The 12282-nt window shown below is 47.7% G+C and overlaps 1 protein-coding gene across 3 annotated transcripts in view; it reads left to right on the top strand.

The window, feature by feature from the left end:
- The first annotated feature begins 63 nt into the window (after nt 1-63).
- Nucleotides 64-12282, top strand: part of LOC135377591 (puromycin-sensitive aminopeptidase-like) — a 64803-nt gene continuing 52584 nt past the window's right edge. The window contains exons 1-2 of one of the 3 annotated variants that reach the window (XM_064610122.1): nt 64-165; nt 251-463. In XM_064610122.1, the coding sequence (XP_064466192.1) occupies nt 341-463 (123 nt within the window). In that variant the 5' untranslated portion in view covers nt 64-165; nt 251-340. Of the gene's footprint in view, nt 464-12282 lie in introns of all 3 variants that reach the window. The other 2 variants (XM_064610121.1, XM_064610120.1) reach the window with 2 other exon arrangements.

The raw sequence follows: 12282 nt of genomic DNA, 5'->3' as shown, positions 1-12282 counted from the left end.
CAGCGCCATGATACGTGATACAAAGGGAACAACCAACATCATCATCATCATTGTTCTGCTGGTTCTGCCCGGTTCTGCCATCGTTGGCTGGTTGGCTGTGCCGGTTCTTTGTTCTGGCTTGTTCCTGTAGTGCTGGGTGCTGGTGTGTTGCTACAGTCACTATAGGTGTGGCCAGTGTCTCATGCTCTCAGTAGGCCTGGTTGTGCAAACAGTTATTCGGAGTGCTGCAGAAATTAATTGTTTGTTTCAGCTAACTCACGGGCTTCGAAGCTTCAGACGCTCTCTGCACCTACAAACAACTAGTTTTAGTTTCAGCACTAAACCCCAGCAGCATCGCACTATGTCTGCAGGGCCTGTGTTTGAAAGGCTCCCGAAGAATGTGGTCCCTCTGAACTACAAACTTGAAATCAAGCCAGATCTGAAAAACTTCGTATTCGACGGCAAATCCGTGGTGCAAGTCAGGGTACGTGAAAAATAATGTATACCAAGATTATCGGTTGATTTACTAGGTATCGCGCTACACTGTAAGAAAAGGGGGCTGTAGTTTAGTAACGATCCCACAGCGCACAGATGGGTGTAGATTTAGCAGGAGTGGAGTACGGTCAGAGTCACTGATCTCTATGTATAAAGGCTGGATCGCGTATGGGAGAGGGGCTCGTGGGAGAGAGGTACGCATTCGGGCCGCCATGTTGGTGGGCCCTAAAACGCTGTATGTGCCCATTGGAAACAATGGGAGGCAACAGAGATTGTGAGTATTTATTGCGCTACAGGCGTTGATCATTGTTTGTCGTCACGCGATTTTGTAAGGTGCCAGTATACTGATGTACCCTAACAGTGTTTTGCAGGTGCCCTGCTTTTCGATTCTTAATAACTTTATGTTTTGCATTCCGAAACTAGACTGTCACTGCAGTGCAGCGCTGGGAATTGTACTACAGCACGTTTCCCAGCCAATATTTCAATCAGAAACGATGTGAGGTTAACAACAACCATGTATATAATATCCTGTGCTGCGTTCTGGACAAATATTTTTCCGTCACGAACGGTCCGGGAAAAGATATACTCATATACTCGCATGACAGAAAGATATCGTTCTGTATAGACTCTCAGCCGTTGTTTTAGCCGTGTATGCGTTTAGTATGATTTATATCAAGCATCGCCGCAGAAAGAGTCTTTTAGTGAACGACATGGGTGCCATGCCTCGCACATATGGACACACCGTCAAGCAGCTCAAATAATTACTTCACGCAACTCGTTCGCGCTCGTTAGAACAGTTAGTCAGGTTGTGATGTAAGCTTAATCAATTAACTTACTTAGGAAGTGGTGACACCTGCTTGAGACACAGGACTTATCTCTTTTTGAAGTACAGCCCTTCTATGTTTGTTTGTTGCTTCCTTCATTTGTTCTGCGTATTTGCAGGCGCGGTTGTGCCAAACTGAATGTCCATCCAGCACTGGCTTTGTCATGTTTGTTATGTGAAGCACGTTACAAAAAATGTAGCTCCACATCTGAAACACCAATCAGTATCATCGTCATCTAAAAGGGGCACCGTTGTGAGACCAGACACGCTTTCTGGAGATCTTCTATGGCACTTTCCGCAGTTTGCACAATTTTCTTCAGCATCGAAGTCTCTCATAGGAACCACTTTCATTAATGACTCCCATCTTACCCTTTGATGTGCAGGGGCCCTCTTGCACTACACACGTATGGTCTGCAAATTGCAACAGAACGATTTGGAGCTTGAAACAGTTGTGCTTTTGTCATTTTGGACCTCGTATATCCTGTCTGTGAAGCGTAAACAAAAAAGTCTAACACGATATGCTTTTGTAAAGAAGATCACTGATGATGAGTAAAGAGAGTATACATTTTTCAAGTTCAACATTTATTTCTTGCACTTATGCATTTCAGGATACAATGAACGTGCAGGGAGGTCGCAAAAGACTACATTTATTGTTTTGTGACCTTCCTACAATGACAATATATATTTTAGGGATGACAATGGACAGGTACACTCTCTAAATTTGTAGCACTCAATTTTAGGTTGGAATGAGCAAAGAATAGCAACTTCCCTCCTGATATTTTCTCATATATGCTGAATTTTAAATTTAATGTGATCAACGGTAGATGTAAACAACATCAGTACCAGAGAAATGCATCCTCAATAAATAAATTTCTTCTTATAGCATATATGTGCATGCCTATTAACTGAAACGATTATCACAGTTCCCTGACATGTTTTAATTTCTGAGAGTGTACTGTAGAGGCTGCTTAGATCTACAACAGTTCACACAAGGTATTATATACTGTGAATGCCTTTAAAAATCCCATGTGACACACATGCTTTTACTTTCTGGAGGTGCTGTGGTAGTCAAAGTTTGCGGGCATTACGCAGGTTCTGCACCCATTTCTTGAGTATGTCGAGGCAGCTGTGAAGTAACCTGTATTGATGATTATTCCAATTTTTATGGTGCATCGACAACAAAGGCAATATAATACATCAGAACATTGGTTTGGGTGCAACCAGTTAAAAATGAATGTTGTTTAATAAATGCATTGGACAAATGTTAAAACATCAGTTTAAAACATGGCTTACAATCCCTGTATCTTCTAAAAATTGAAAATATTAAAACCTATTCTAAAAAGAATATGGGGAACTCTTCTAAAAATAATTATAATTATTATATTGCTGGGTGAAGGAGCCTAAGGTGTGTTTCTGATGTCAACATGTATGAAAATGTTCAAATTTGAGAGAGGCTAACCACAGTGCGTGCACTGAGGTGGTTCCTTCCTGTAAAGTAGAAACCAGTGGATGAGGAACTTGATACTTATCTGTACACCCAGTCGTATCACACTGCACAGATTATTCACTGGGTAGTCCACATGACGAAACCTGTATTGACGAGACACCACTTTTGCCTTAAAAACTGCTACAAATAGCACGGCACGCTACAAATTATTATTATCGTAACAAGCTGACGGTACAGGTGAGACACAAGGCGTTATCCAAGTCGCGCCACACCACCGTCACGTAGCATTCTGTGTCACAAATCAAACCAAGGCACAAAACAATACCAATACATGAAAAAAGGTGACAATCTTGGTCTAGTTACGATGTAATACCGAACTTGTGCGCGAAGGTAATTCAAAGAAATGAATGTGCACTCGCTTCCGTAGAGAACACCGTGTACCATGCTAGCAATGCATGCAAAAAAAGCGCTCGAGTGCTCGCACATATATTGATGACAACACTACCTGTGTAGTGTAACATGTTCTTTCAAGCATATTATGCACTCAAACTGTATTTGCCACCAGGTAACATGCAAGTGTGCTCGATTGAACCTCGGAAGAGCGGTCAAACAACCTGCATCCAGTGCTCGTTTTGAACAAAAAAACACTTCATAATGGTCAACTAAATATACAGAATGGACGCCTATTTATTCCTTGATAAAGAATTACTCACCTGTAGAAATTTAGGCCCTGTATCCTTGCCAGTACGGTTGGTACGACCGTAATTGCAAGAAGTTGCCATGATCGCTGCGGCGACTGTTGTGGGTACAGTAAGATGGCGGCCGGTTTCCTCACGCTCGCGCTCCCCATCCGCGATCCAGCCTTTTACAATCGAGATCAGTGGTCAGAGTACGGTAAGGTCACTGTTGCCGGACGACACTTGTGAATACGGACGTCCAGTGAATGTTACGAAATGGATGGAAATAATATCGGCTTTGTCATTGTTGCCAGACGACACGACACGATACGGACCATACGGACCATACGGACATTAAAAGCAGGCTACGAAATGAATATTTGCTTTTGAAAGGAGAGCAGTGTTATTAGAAGAGTTAAAGCTGCTAGGGCCAACTGTGATGTAAAACAGAAAACTGCTTGCCAAGCAAGAACTTTACTATGAGAAATAGGCGTATTTTGAGCGTAGATGTCTGGAATACAGCATTTAATATTGAAATGTGCACAAAAATACTGGAAATCGTTAGCAGAGGCACAAATGAATAAGAGGAAAAGTGATGTTTTACATCAAGAGTCTTAATGACAAAGGTCACATTCTGTACGTTATTCTTTGTTGAATGTTCGCACATCACAAATGTCACGTCAAATTATACACATACATATATGTGTATACATATATGAAATACGTTAGGGCTACAATATCCGTTGTGACTAGGTCGGCTGAATACGTATTCCATGTACGGAGAGAGCCCATATATATACTTAGCATCCGTCGTGACTGAGGTTAGGTTAGGTCTGGCAAACACGTATTCTATGTGTCGAGAGGGCCCATATATATACTTAGCATCCGTCGTGACTGAGGTTAGGTTAGGTCTGGCAAACACGTACTCTATGTGTCAAGAGGGCCCATATATACTGTGCATCCGTCGTGACTGAGGTTAGGTCAGTTCTGGCGAATACGTATTCCATGTGTCGAGAGGGCCCATGTAGACCGTGCTTCCGTCGTGATTGAGGTTAGGTTAGGTCTGGTGAATACGTATTCCATGTGTCGAGAGGGCCCATATATACTGTGCATCCGTCGTGACTGAGGTTAGGTTAGGTCTGGCGAATACGTATTCCATGTGTCGAGAGGGCCCATGTAGACTGTGCTTCCGTCGTGACTGAGGTTAGGTTAGGTCTGGCGAATACGTATTCCATGTGTCGAGAGGGCCCGTATATACTGTGCATCCGTCGTGACTGAGGTTAGGTTAGGTCTGGCGAATACGTATTCCATGTGTCCAGAGGGCCCATATATACTGTGCATCCGTCGTGTCTGAGGTTAGGTCTGGCGAATAGTATTCCATGTGTCGAGAGGGCCCATGTAGACTGTGCTTCCGTCGTGATTGAGGTTAGGTTAGGTCTGGCGAATACGTATTCCATGTGTCGAGAGGGCCCATATATACTGTGCATCCGTCGTGACTGAGGTTAGGTTAGGTCTGGCAGACGTGTATTCCATGTATCGAGAGGGCCCATATATACTGTGCATCCGTCGTGACTGAGGTTAGGTTAGGTCTGGCAGACATGTATTCCATGTGTCGAGAGGGCCCATATATACTGTGCATCCGTCGTGACTGAGGTTAGGTTAGGTCTGGCGAATACGTATTCCATGTGTCGAGAGGGCCCATATATACTGTGCATCCGTCGTGACTGAGGTTAGGTTAGGTTAGGTCTGGCAAATACGTATTCCATGTGTCGAGAGGGCCCATGTAGACTGTGCTTCCGTCGTGACTGAGGTTAGGTTAGGTCTGGCGAATACGTATTCCATGTGTCGAGAGGGCCCATGTAGACTGTGCTTCCGTCGTGACTGAGGTTAGGTTAGGTCTGGCGAATACGTATTCCATGTGTCGAGAGGGCCCATGTAGACTGTGCTTCCTTCGTGACTGAGGTTAGGTTAGGTCTGGCGAATACGTATTCCATGTGTCGAGAGGGCCCATGTAGACTGTGCTTCCTTCGTGACTGAGGTTAGGTTAGGTCTGGCAGACATGTATTCCATGTGTCGGGAGGGCCCATGCGCGTCCGTCGTGACTGAGGTTAGGTTAGGTCTGGCGAATACGTATTCCATTTGTTGAGAGGGCCCATATATACTGTGCATCCGTCGTGACTGAGGTTAGGTTAAGTCTGGCAAATACGTATTCCATGTGTCGAGAGGGCCCATGTAGACTGCGTTTCCGTCGTGACTGAGGTTAGGTTAGGTCTGGCCTGGCCAATACGTATTCCATGTGTCGAGAGGGCCCATATATACTGTGCACCAGTCGTGACTGAGGTTAGGTCAGGTCTGGCGAATACGTATTCCATGTGTCGAGAGGGCCCATGTAGACCGTGCTTCCGTCGTGACTGAGGTTAGGTTAGGTCTGGTGAATACGTATTCCATGTGTCGAGAGGGCCCATGTAGACTGTGCTTCTGTCGTGACTGAGGTTAGGTTAGGTCTGGCGAATACATATTCCATGTGTCGAGAGGGCCCGTATATACTGTGCATCCGTCGTGACTGAGGTTAGGTTAGGTCTGGCGAATACGTATTCCATGTGTCCAGAGGGCCCATATATACTGTGCATCCGTCGTGACTGAGGTTAGGTCTGGCGAATAGTATTCCATGTGTCGAGAGGGCCCATGTAGACTGTGCTTCTGTCGTGATTGAGGTTAGGTTAGGTCTGGCGAATACGTATTCCATGTGTCGAGAGGGCCCTTATATACTGTGCATCCGTCGTGACTGAGGTTAGGTTAGGTTAGGTCTGGCAAATACGTATTCCATGTGTCGAGAGGGCCCATGTAGACTGTGCTTCCGTCGTGACTGAGGTTAGGTTAGGTCTGGCGAATACGTATTCCATGTGTCGAGAGGGCCCATGTAGACTGTGCATCCGTCGTGACTGAGGTTAGGTTAGGTCTGGCGAATACGTATTCCATGTGTCGAGAGGGCCCGTATATACTGTGCATCCGTCGTGACTGAGGTTAGGTTAGGTCTGGCGAATACGTATTCCATGTGTCCAGAGGGCCCATATATACTGTGCATCCGTCGTGTCTGAGGTTAGGTCTGGCGAATAGTATTCCATGTGTCGAGAGGGCCCATGTAGACTGTGCTTCCGTCGTGATTGAGGTTAGGTTAGGTCTGGCGAATACGTATTCCATGTGTCGAGAGGGCCCATATATACTGTGCATCCGTCGTGACTGAGGTTAGGTTAGGTCTGGCAGACGTGTATTCCATGTATCGAGAGGGCCCATATATACTGTGCATCCGTCGTGACTGAGGTTAGGTTAGGTCTGGCAGACATGTATTCCATGTGTCGAGAGGGCCCATATATACTGTGCATCCGTCGTGACTGAGGTTAGGTTAGGTCTGGCGAATACGTATTCCATGTGTCGAGAGGGCCCATGTAGACTGTGTTTCCGTCGTGACTGAGGTTAGGTTAGGTCTGGCGAATACGTATTCCATGTGTCGAGAGGGCCCATATATACTGTGCATCTGTCGTGACTGAGGTTAGGTTAGGTCTGGCAGACATGTATTCCATGTGTCGAGAGGGCCCATATATACTGTGCATCCGTCGTGACTGAGGTTAGGTTAGGTCTGGCGAATACGTATTCCATGTGTCAAGAGGGCCCATATATACTGTGCATCCGTCGTGACTGAGGTTAAGTTAGGTCTGGCAGACATGTATTCCATGTGTCGAGAGGGCCCATATATACTGTGCATCCGTCGTGACTGAGGTTAGGTTAGGTCTGGCAGACATGTATTCCATATGTCGAGAGGGCCCATATATACTGTGCATCCGTCGTGACTGAGGTTAGGTTAGGTCTGGCGAATACGTATTCCATGTGTCGAGAGGGCCCATATATGGTGTGCATCCGTCGTGACTGAGGTTAGGTTAGGTTAGGTCTGGCGAATACGTATTCCATGTGTCGAGAGGGCCCATGTAGACTGTGCTTCCGTCGTGACTGAGGTTAGGTTAGGTCTGGCGAATACGTATTCCATGTGTCGAGAGGGCCCATGTAGACTGTGCTTCCTTCGTGACTGAGGTTAGGTTAGGTCTGGCGAATACGTATTCCATGTGTCGAGAGGGCCCATGTAGACTGTGCTTCCTTCGTGACTGAGGTTAGGTTAGGTCTGGCAGACATGTATTCCATGTGTCGGGAGGGCCCATGCGCGTCCGTCGTGACTGAGGTTAGGTTAGGTCTGGCGAATACGTATTCCATTTGTTGAGAGGGCCCATATATACTGTGCATCCGTCGTGACTGAGGTTAGGTTAAGTCTGGCAAATACGTATTCCATGTGTCGAGAGGGCCCATGTAGACTGCGTTTCCGTCGTGACTGAGGTTAGGTTAGGTCTGGCCTGGCCAATACGTATTCCATGTGTCGAGAGGGCCCATATATACTGTGCACCAGTCGTGACTGAGGTTAGGTCAGGTCTGGCGAATACGTATTCCATGTGTCGAGAGGGCCCATGTAGACCGTGCTTCCGTCGTGACTGAGGTTAGGTTAGGTCTGGTGAATACGTATTCCATGTGTCGAGAGGGCCCATGTAGACTGTGCTTCCGTCGTGACTGAGGTTAGGTTAGGTCTGGCGAATACATATTCCATGTGTCGAGAGGGCCCGTATATACTGTGCATCCGTCGTGACTGAGGTTAGGTTAGGTCTGGCGAATACGTATTCCATGTGTCCAGAGGGCCCATATATACTGTGCATCCGTCGTGACTGAGGTTAGGTCTGGCGAATAGTATTCCATGTGTCGAGAGGGCCCATGTAGACTGTGCTTCTGTCGTGATTGAGGTTAGGTTAGGTCTGGCGAATACGTATTCCATGTGTCGAGAGGGCCCTTATATACTGTGCATCCGTCGTGACTGAGGTTAGGTTAGGTTAGGTCTGGCAAATACGTATTCCATGTGTCGAGAGGGCCCATGTAGACTGTGCTTCCGTCGTGACTGAGGTTAGGTTAGGTCTGGCGAATACGTATTCCATGTGTCGAGAGGGCCCATGTAGACTGTGCTTCCGTCGTGACTGAGGTTAGGTTAGGTCTGGCGAATACGTATTCCATGTGTCGAGACGGCCCATGTAGACTGTGCTTCCGTCGTGACTGAGGTTAGGTTAGGTCTGGCGAATACGTATTCCATGTGTCGAGAGGGCCCATGTAGACTGTGCATCCGTCGTGACTGAGGTTAGGTTAGGTCTGGCGAATACGTATTCCATGTGTCGAGAGGGCCCGTATATACTGTGCATCCGTCGTGACTGAGGTTAGGTTAGGTCTGGCGAATACGTATTCCATGTGTCCAGAGGGCCCATATATACTGCATCCGTCGTGTCTGAGGTTAGGTCTGGCGAATAGTATTCCATGTGTCGAGAGGGCCCATGTAGACTGTGCTTCCGTCGTGATTGAGGTTAGGTTAGGTCTGGCGAATACGTATTCCATGTGTCGAGAGGGCCCATATATACTGTGCATCCGTCGTGACTGAGGTTAGGTTAGGTCTGGCAGACGTGTATTCCATGTATCGAGAGGGCCCATATATACTGTGCATCCGTCGTGACTGAGGTTAGGTTAGGTCTGGCAGACATGTATTCCATGTGTCGAGAGGGCCCATATATACTGTGCATCCGTCGTGACTGAGGTTAGGTTAGGTCTGGCGAATACGTATTCCATGTGTCGAGAGGGCCCATATATACTGTGCATCCGTCGTGACTGAGGTTAGGTTAGGTTAGGTCTGGCAAATACGTATTCCATGTGTCGAGAGGGCCCATGTAGACTGTGCTTCCGTCGTGACTGAGGTTAGGTTAGGTCTGGCGAATACGTATTCCATGTGTCGAGAGGGCCCATGTAGACTGTGCTTCCGTCGTGACTGAGGTTAGGTTAGGTCTGGCGAATACGTATTCCATGTGTCGAGACGGCCCATGTAGACTGTGCTTCCGTCGTGACTGAGGTTAGGTTAGGTCTGGCGAATACGTATTCCATGTGTCGAGAGGGCCCATGTAGACTGTGCATCCGTCGTGACTGAGGTTAGGTTAGGTCTGGCGAATACGTATTCCATGTGTCGAGAGGGCCCATGTAGACTGTGCATCCGTCGTGACTGAGGTTAGGTTAGGTCTGGCGAATACGTATTCCATGTGTCGAGAGGGCCCATGTAGACTGTGCATCCGTCGTGACTGAGGTTAGGTTAGGTCTGGCGAATACGTATTCCATGTGTCGAGAGGGCCCATCTAGACTGTGCTTCCTTCGTGACTGAGGTTAGGTTAGGTCTGGCAGACATGTATTCCATGTGTCGGGAGGGCCCATGTAGACTGCGCGTCCGTCGTGACTGAGGTTAGGTTAGGTCTGGCGAATACGTATTCCATGTGTCGAGAGGGCCCATATATACTGTGCATCCGTCGTGACTGAGGTTAGGTTAGGTCTGGCGAATACGTATTCCATGTGTCGAGAGGGCCCATATATACTGTGCATCTGTCGTGACTGAGGTTAGGTTAGGTCTGGCAGACATGTATTCCATGTGTCGAGAGGGCCCATATATACTGTGCATCCGTCGTGACTGAGGTTAGGTTAGGTCTGGCGAATACGTATTCCATGTGTCAAGAGGGCCCATATATACTGTGCATCCGTCGTGACTGAGGTTAAGTTAGGTCTGGCAGACATGTATTCCATGTGTCGAGAGGGCCCATATATACTGTGCATCCGTCGTGACTGAGGTTAGGTTAGGTCTGGCAGACATGTATTCCATATGTCGAGAGGGCCCATATATACTGTGCATCCGTCGTGACTGAGGTTAGGTTAGGTCTGGCGAATACGTATTCCATGTGTCGAGAGGGCCCATATATGGTGTGCATCCGTCGTGACTGAGGTTAGGTTAGGTTAGGTCTGGCGAATACGTATTCCATGTGTCGAGAGGGCCCATGTAGACTGTGCTTCCGTCGTGACTGAGGTTAGGTTAGGTCTGGCGAATACGTATTCCATGTGTCGAGAGGGCCCATGTAGACTGTGCTTCCTTCGTGACTGAGGTTAGGTTAGGTCTGGCGAATACGTATTCCATGTGTCGAGAGGGCCCATATATACTGTGCATCCGTCGTGACTGAGGTTAAGTTAGGTCTGGCAGACATGTATTCCATGTGTCGAGAGGGCCCATATATACTGTGCATCCGTCGTGACTGAGGTTAGGTTAGGTCTGGCGAATACGTATTCCATGTGTCGAGAGGGCCCATATATACTGTGCATCCGTCGTGACTGAGGTTAGGTTAGGTTAGGTCTGGCGAATACGTATTCCATGTGTCGAGAGGGCCCATGTAGACTGTGCTTCCGTCGTGACTGAGGTTAGGTTAGGTCTGGCCTGGCCAATACGTATTCCATGTGTCGAGAGGGCCCATATATACTGTGCACCAGTCGTGACTGAGGTTAGGTCAGGTCTGGTGAATACGTATTCCATGTGTCGAGACGGCCCATGTAGACTGTGCTTCCGTCGTGACTGAGGTTAGGTTAGGTCTGGCGAATACATATTCCATGTGTCGAGAGGGCCCGTATATACTGTGCATCCGTCATGACTGAGGTTAGGTTAGGTCTGGCGAATACGTATTCCATGTGTCCAGAGGGCCCATATATACTGTGCATCCGTCGTGACTGAGGTTAGGTCTGGCGAATAGTATTCCATGTGTCGAGAGGGCCCATGTAGACTGTGCTTCTGTCGTGATTGATGTTAGGTTAGGTCTGGCGAATACGTATTCCATGTGTCGAGAGGGCCCTTATATACTGTGCATCCGTCGTGACTGAGGTTAGGTTAGGTCTGGCAGACGTGTATTCCATGTATCGAGAGGGCCCATATATACTGTGCATCCGTCGTGACTGAGGTTAGGTTAGGTCTGGCAGACATGTATTCCATGTGTCGAGAGGGCCCATATATACTGTGCATCCGTCGTGACTGAGGTTAGGTTAGGTCTGGCGAATACGTATTCCATGTGTCGAGAGGGCCCATATATACTGTGCATCCGTCGTGACTGAGGTTAGGTTAGGTTAGGTCTGGCGAATACGTATTCCATGTGTCGAGAGGGCCCATGTAGACTGTGCTTCCGTCGTGACTGAGGTTAGGTTAGGTCTGGCCTGGCCAATACGTATTCCATGTGTCGAGAGGGCCCATATATACTGTGCACCAGCCGTGACTGAGGTTAGGTCAGGTCTGGTGAATACGTATTCCATGTGTCGAGACGGCCCATGTAGACTGTGCTTCCGTCGTGACTGAGGTTAGGTTAGGTCTGGCGAATACATATTCCATGTGTCGAGAGGGCCCGTATATACTGTGCATCCGTCATGACTGAGGTTAGGTTAGGTCTGGCGAATACGTATTCCATGTGTCCAGAGGGCCCATATATACTGTGCATCCGTCGTGACTGAGGTTAGGTCTGGCGAATAGTATTCCATGTGTCGAGAGGGCCCATGTAGACTGTGCTTCTGTCGTGATTGATGTTAGGTTAGGTCTGGCAGACGTGTATTCCATGTATCGAGAGGGCCCATATATACTGTGCATCCGTCGTGACTGAGGTTAGGTTAGGTCTGGCAGACATGTATTCCATGTGTCGAGAGGGCCCATATATACTGTGCATCCGTCGTGACTGATGTTAGGTTAGGTCTGGCGAATACGTATTCCATGTGTCGAGAGGGCCCATATATACTGTGCATCCGTCGTGACTGTGGTTAGGTTAGGTCTGGCGAATACGTATTCCATGTGTCGAGAGGGCCCATGTAGACTGTGCTTCCGTCGTGACTGAGGTTAGGTTAGGTTAGGTCTGGCGAATACGTATTCCATGTGTCGAGAGGGCCCATGT

The sequence above is a fragment of the Ornithodoros turicata genome, chromosome 1 (assembly GCF_037126465.1).
Source record: "Ornithodoros turicata isolate Travis chromosome 1, ASM3712646v1, whole genome shotgun sequence".
Lineage (NCBI taxonomy): Eukaryota > Metazoa > Arthropoda > Arachnida > Ixodida > Argasidae > Ornithodoros > Ornithodoros turicata.
The sequence above is the reverse complement of the archived record's forward strand: the minus strand, read 5'-3'. Positions and strand labels throughout refer to the sequence as shown.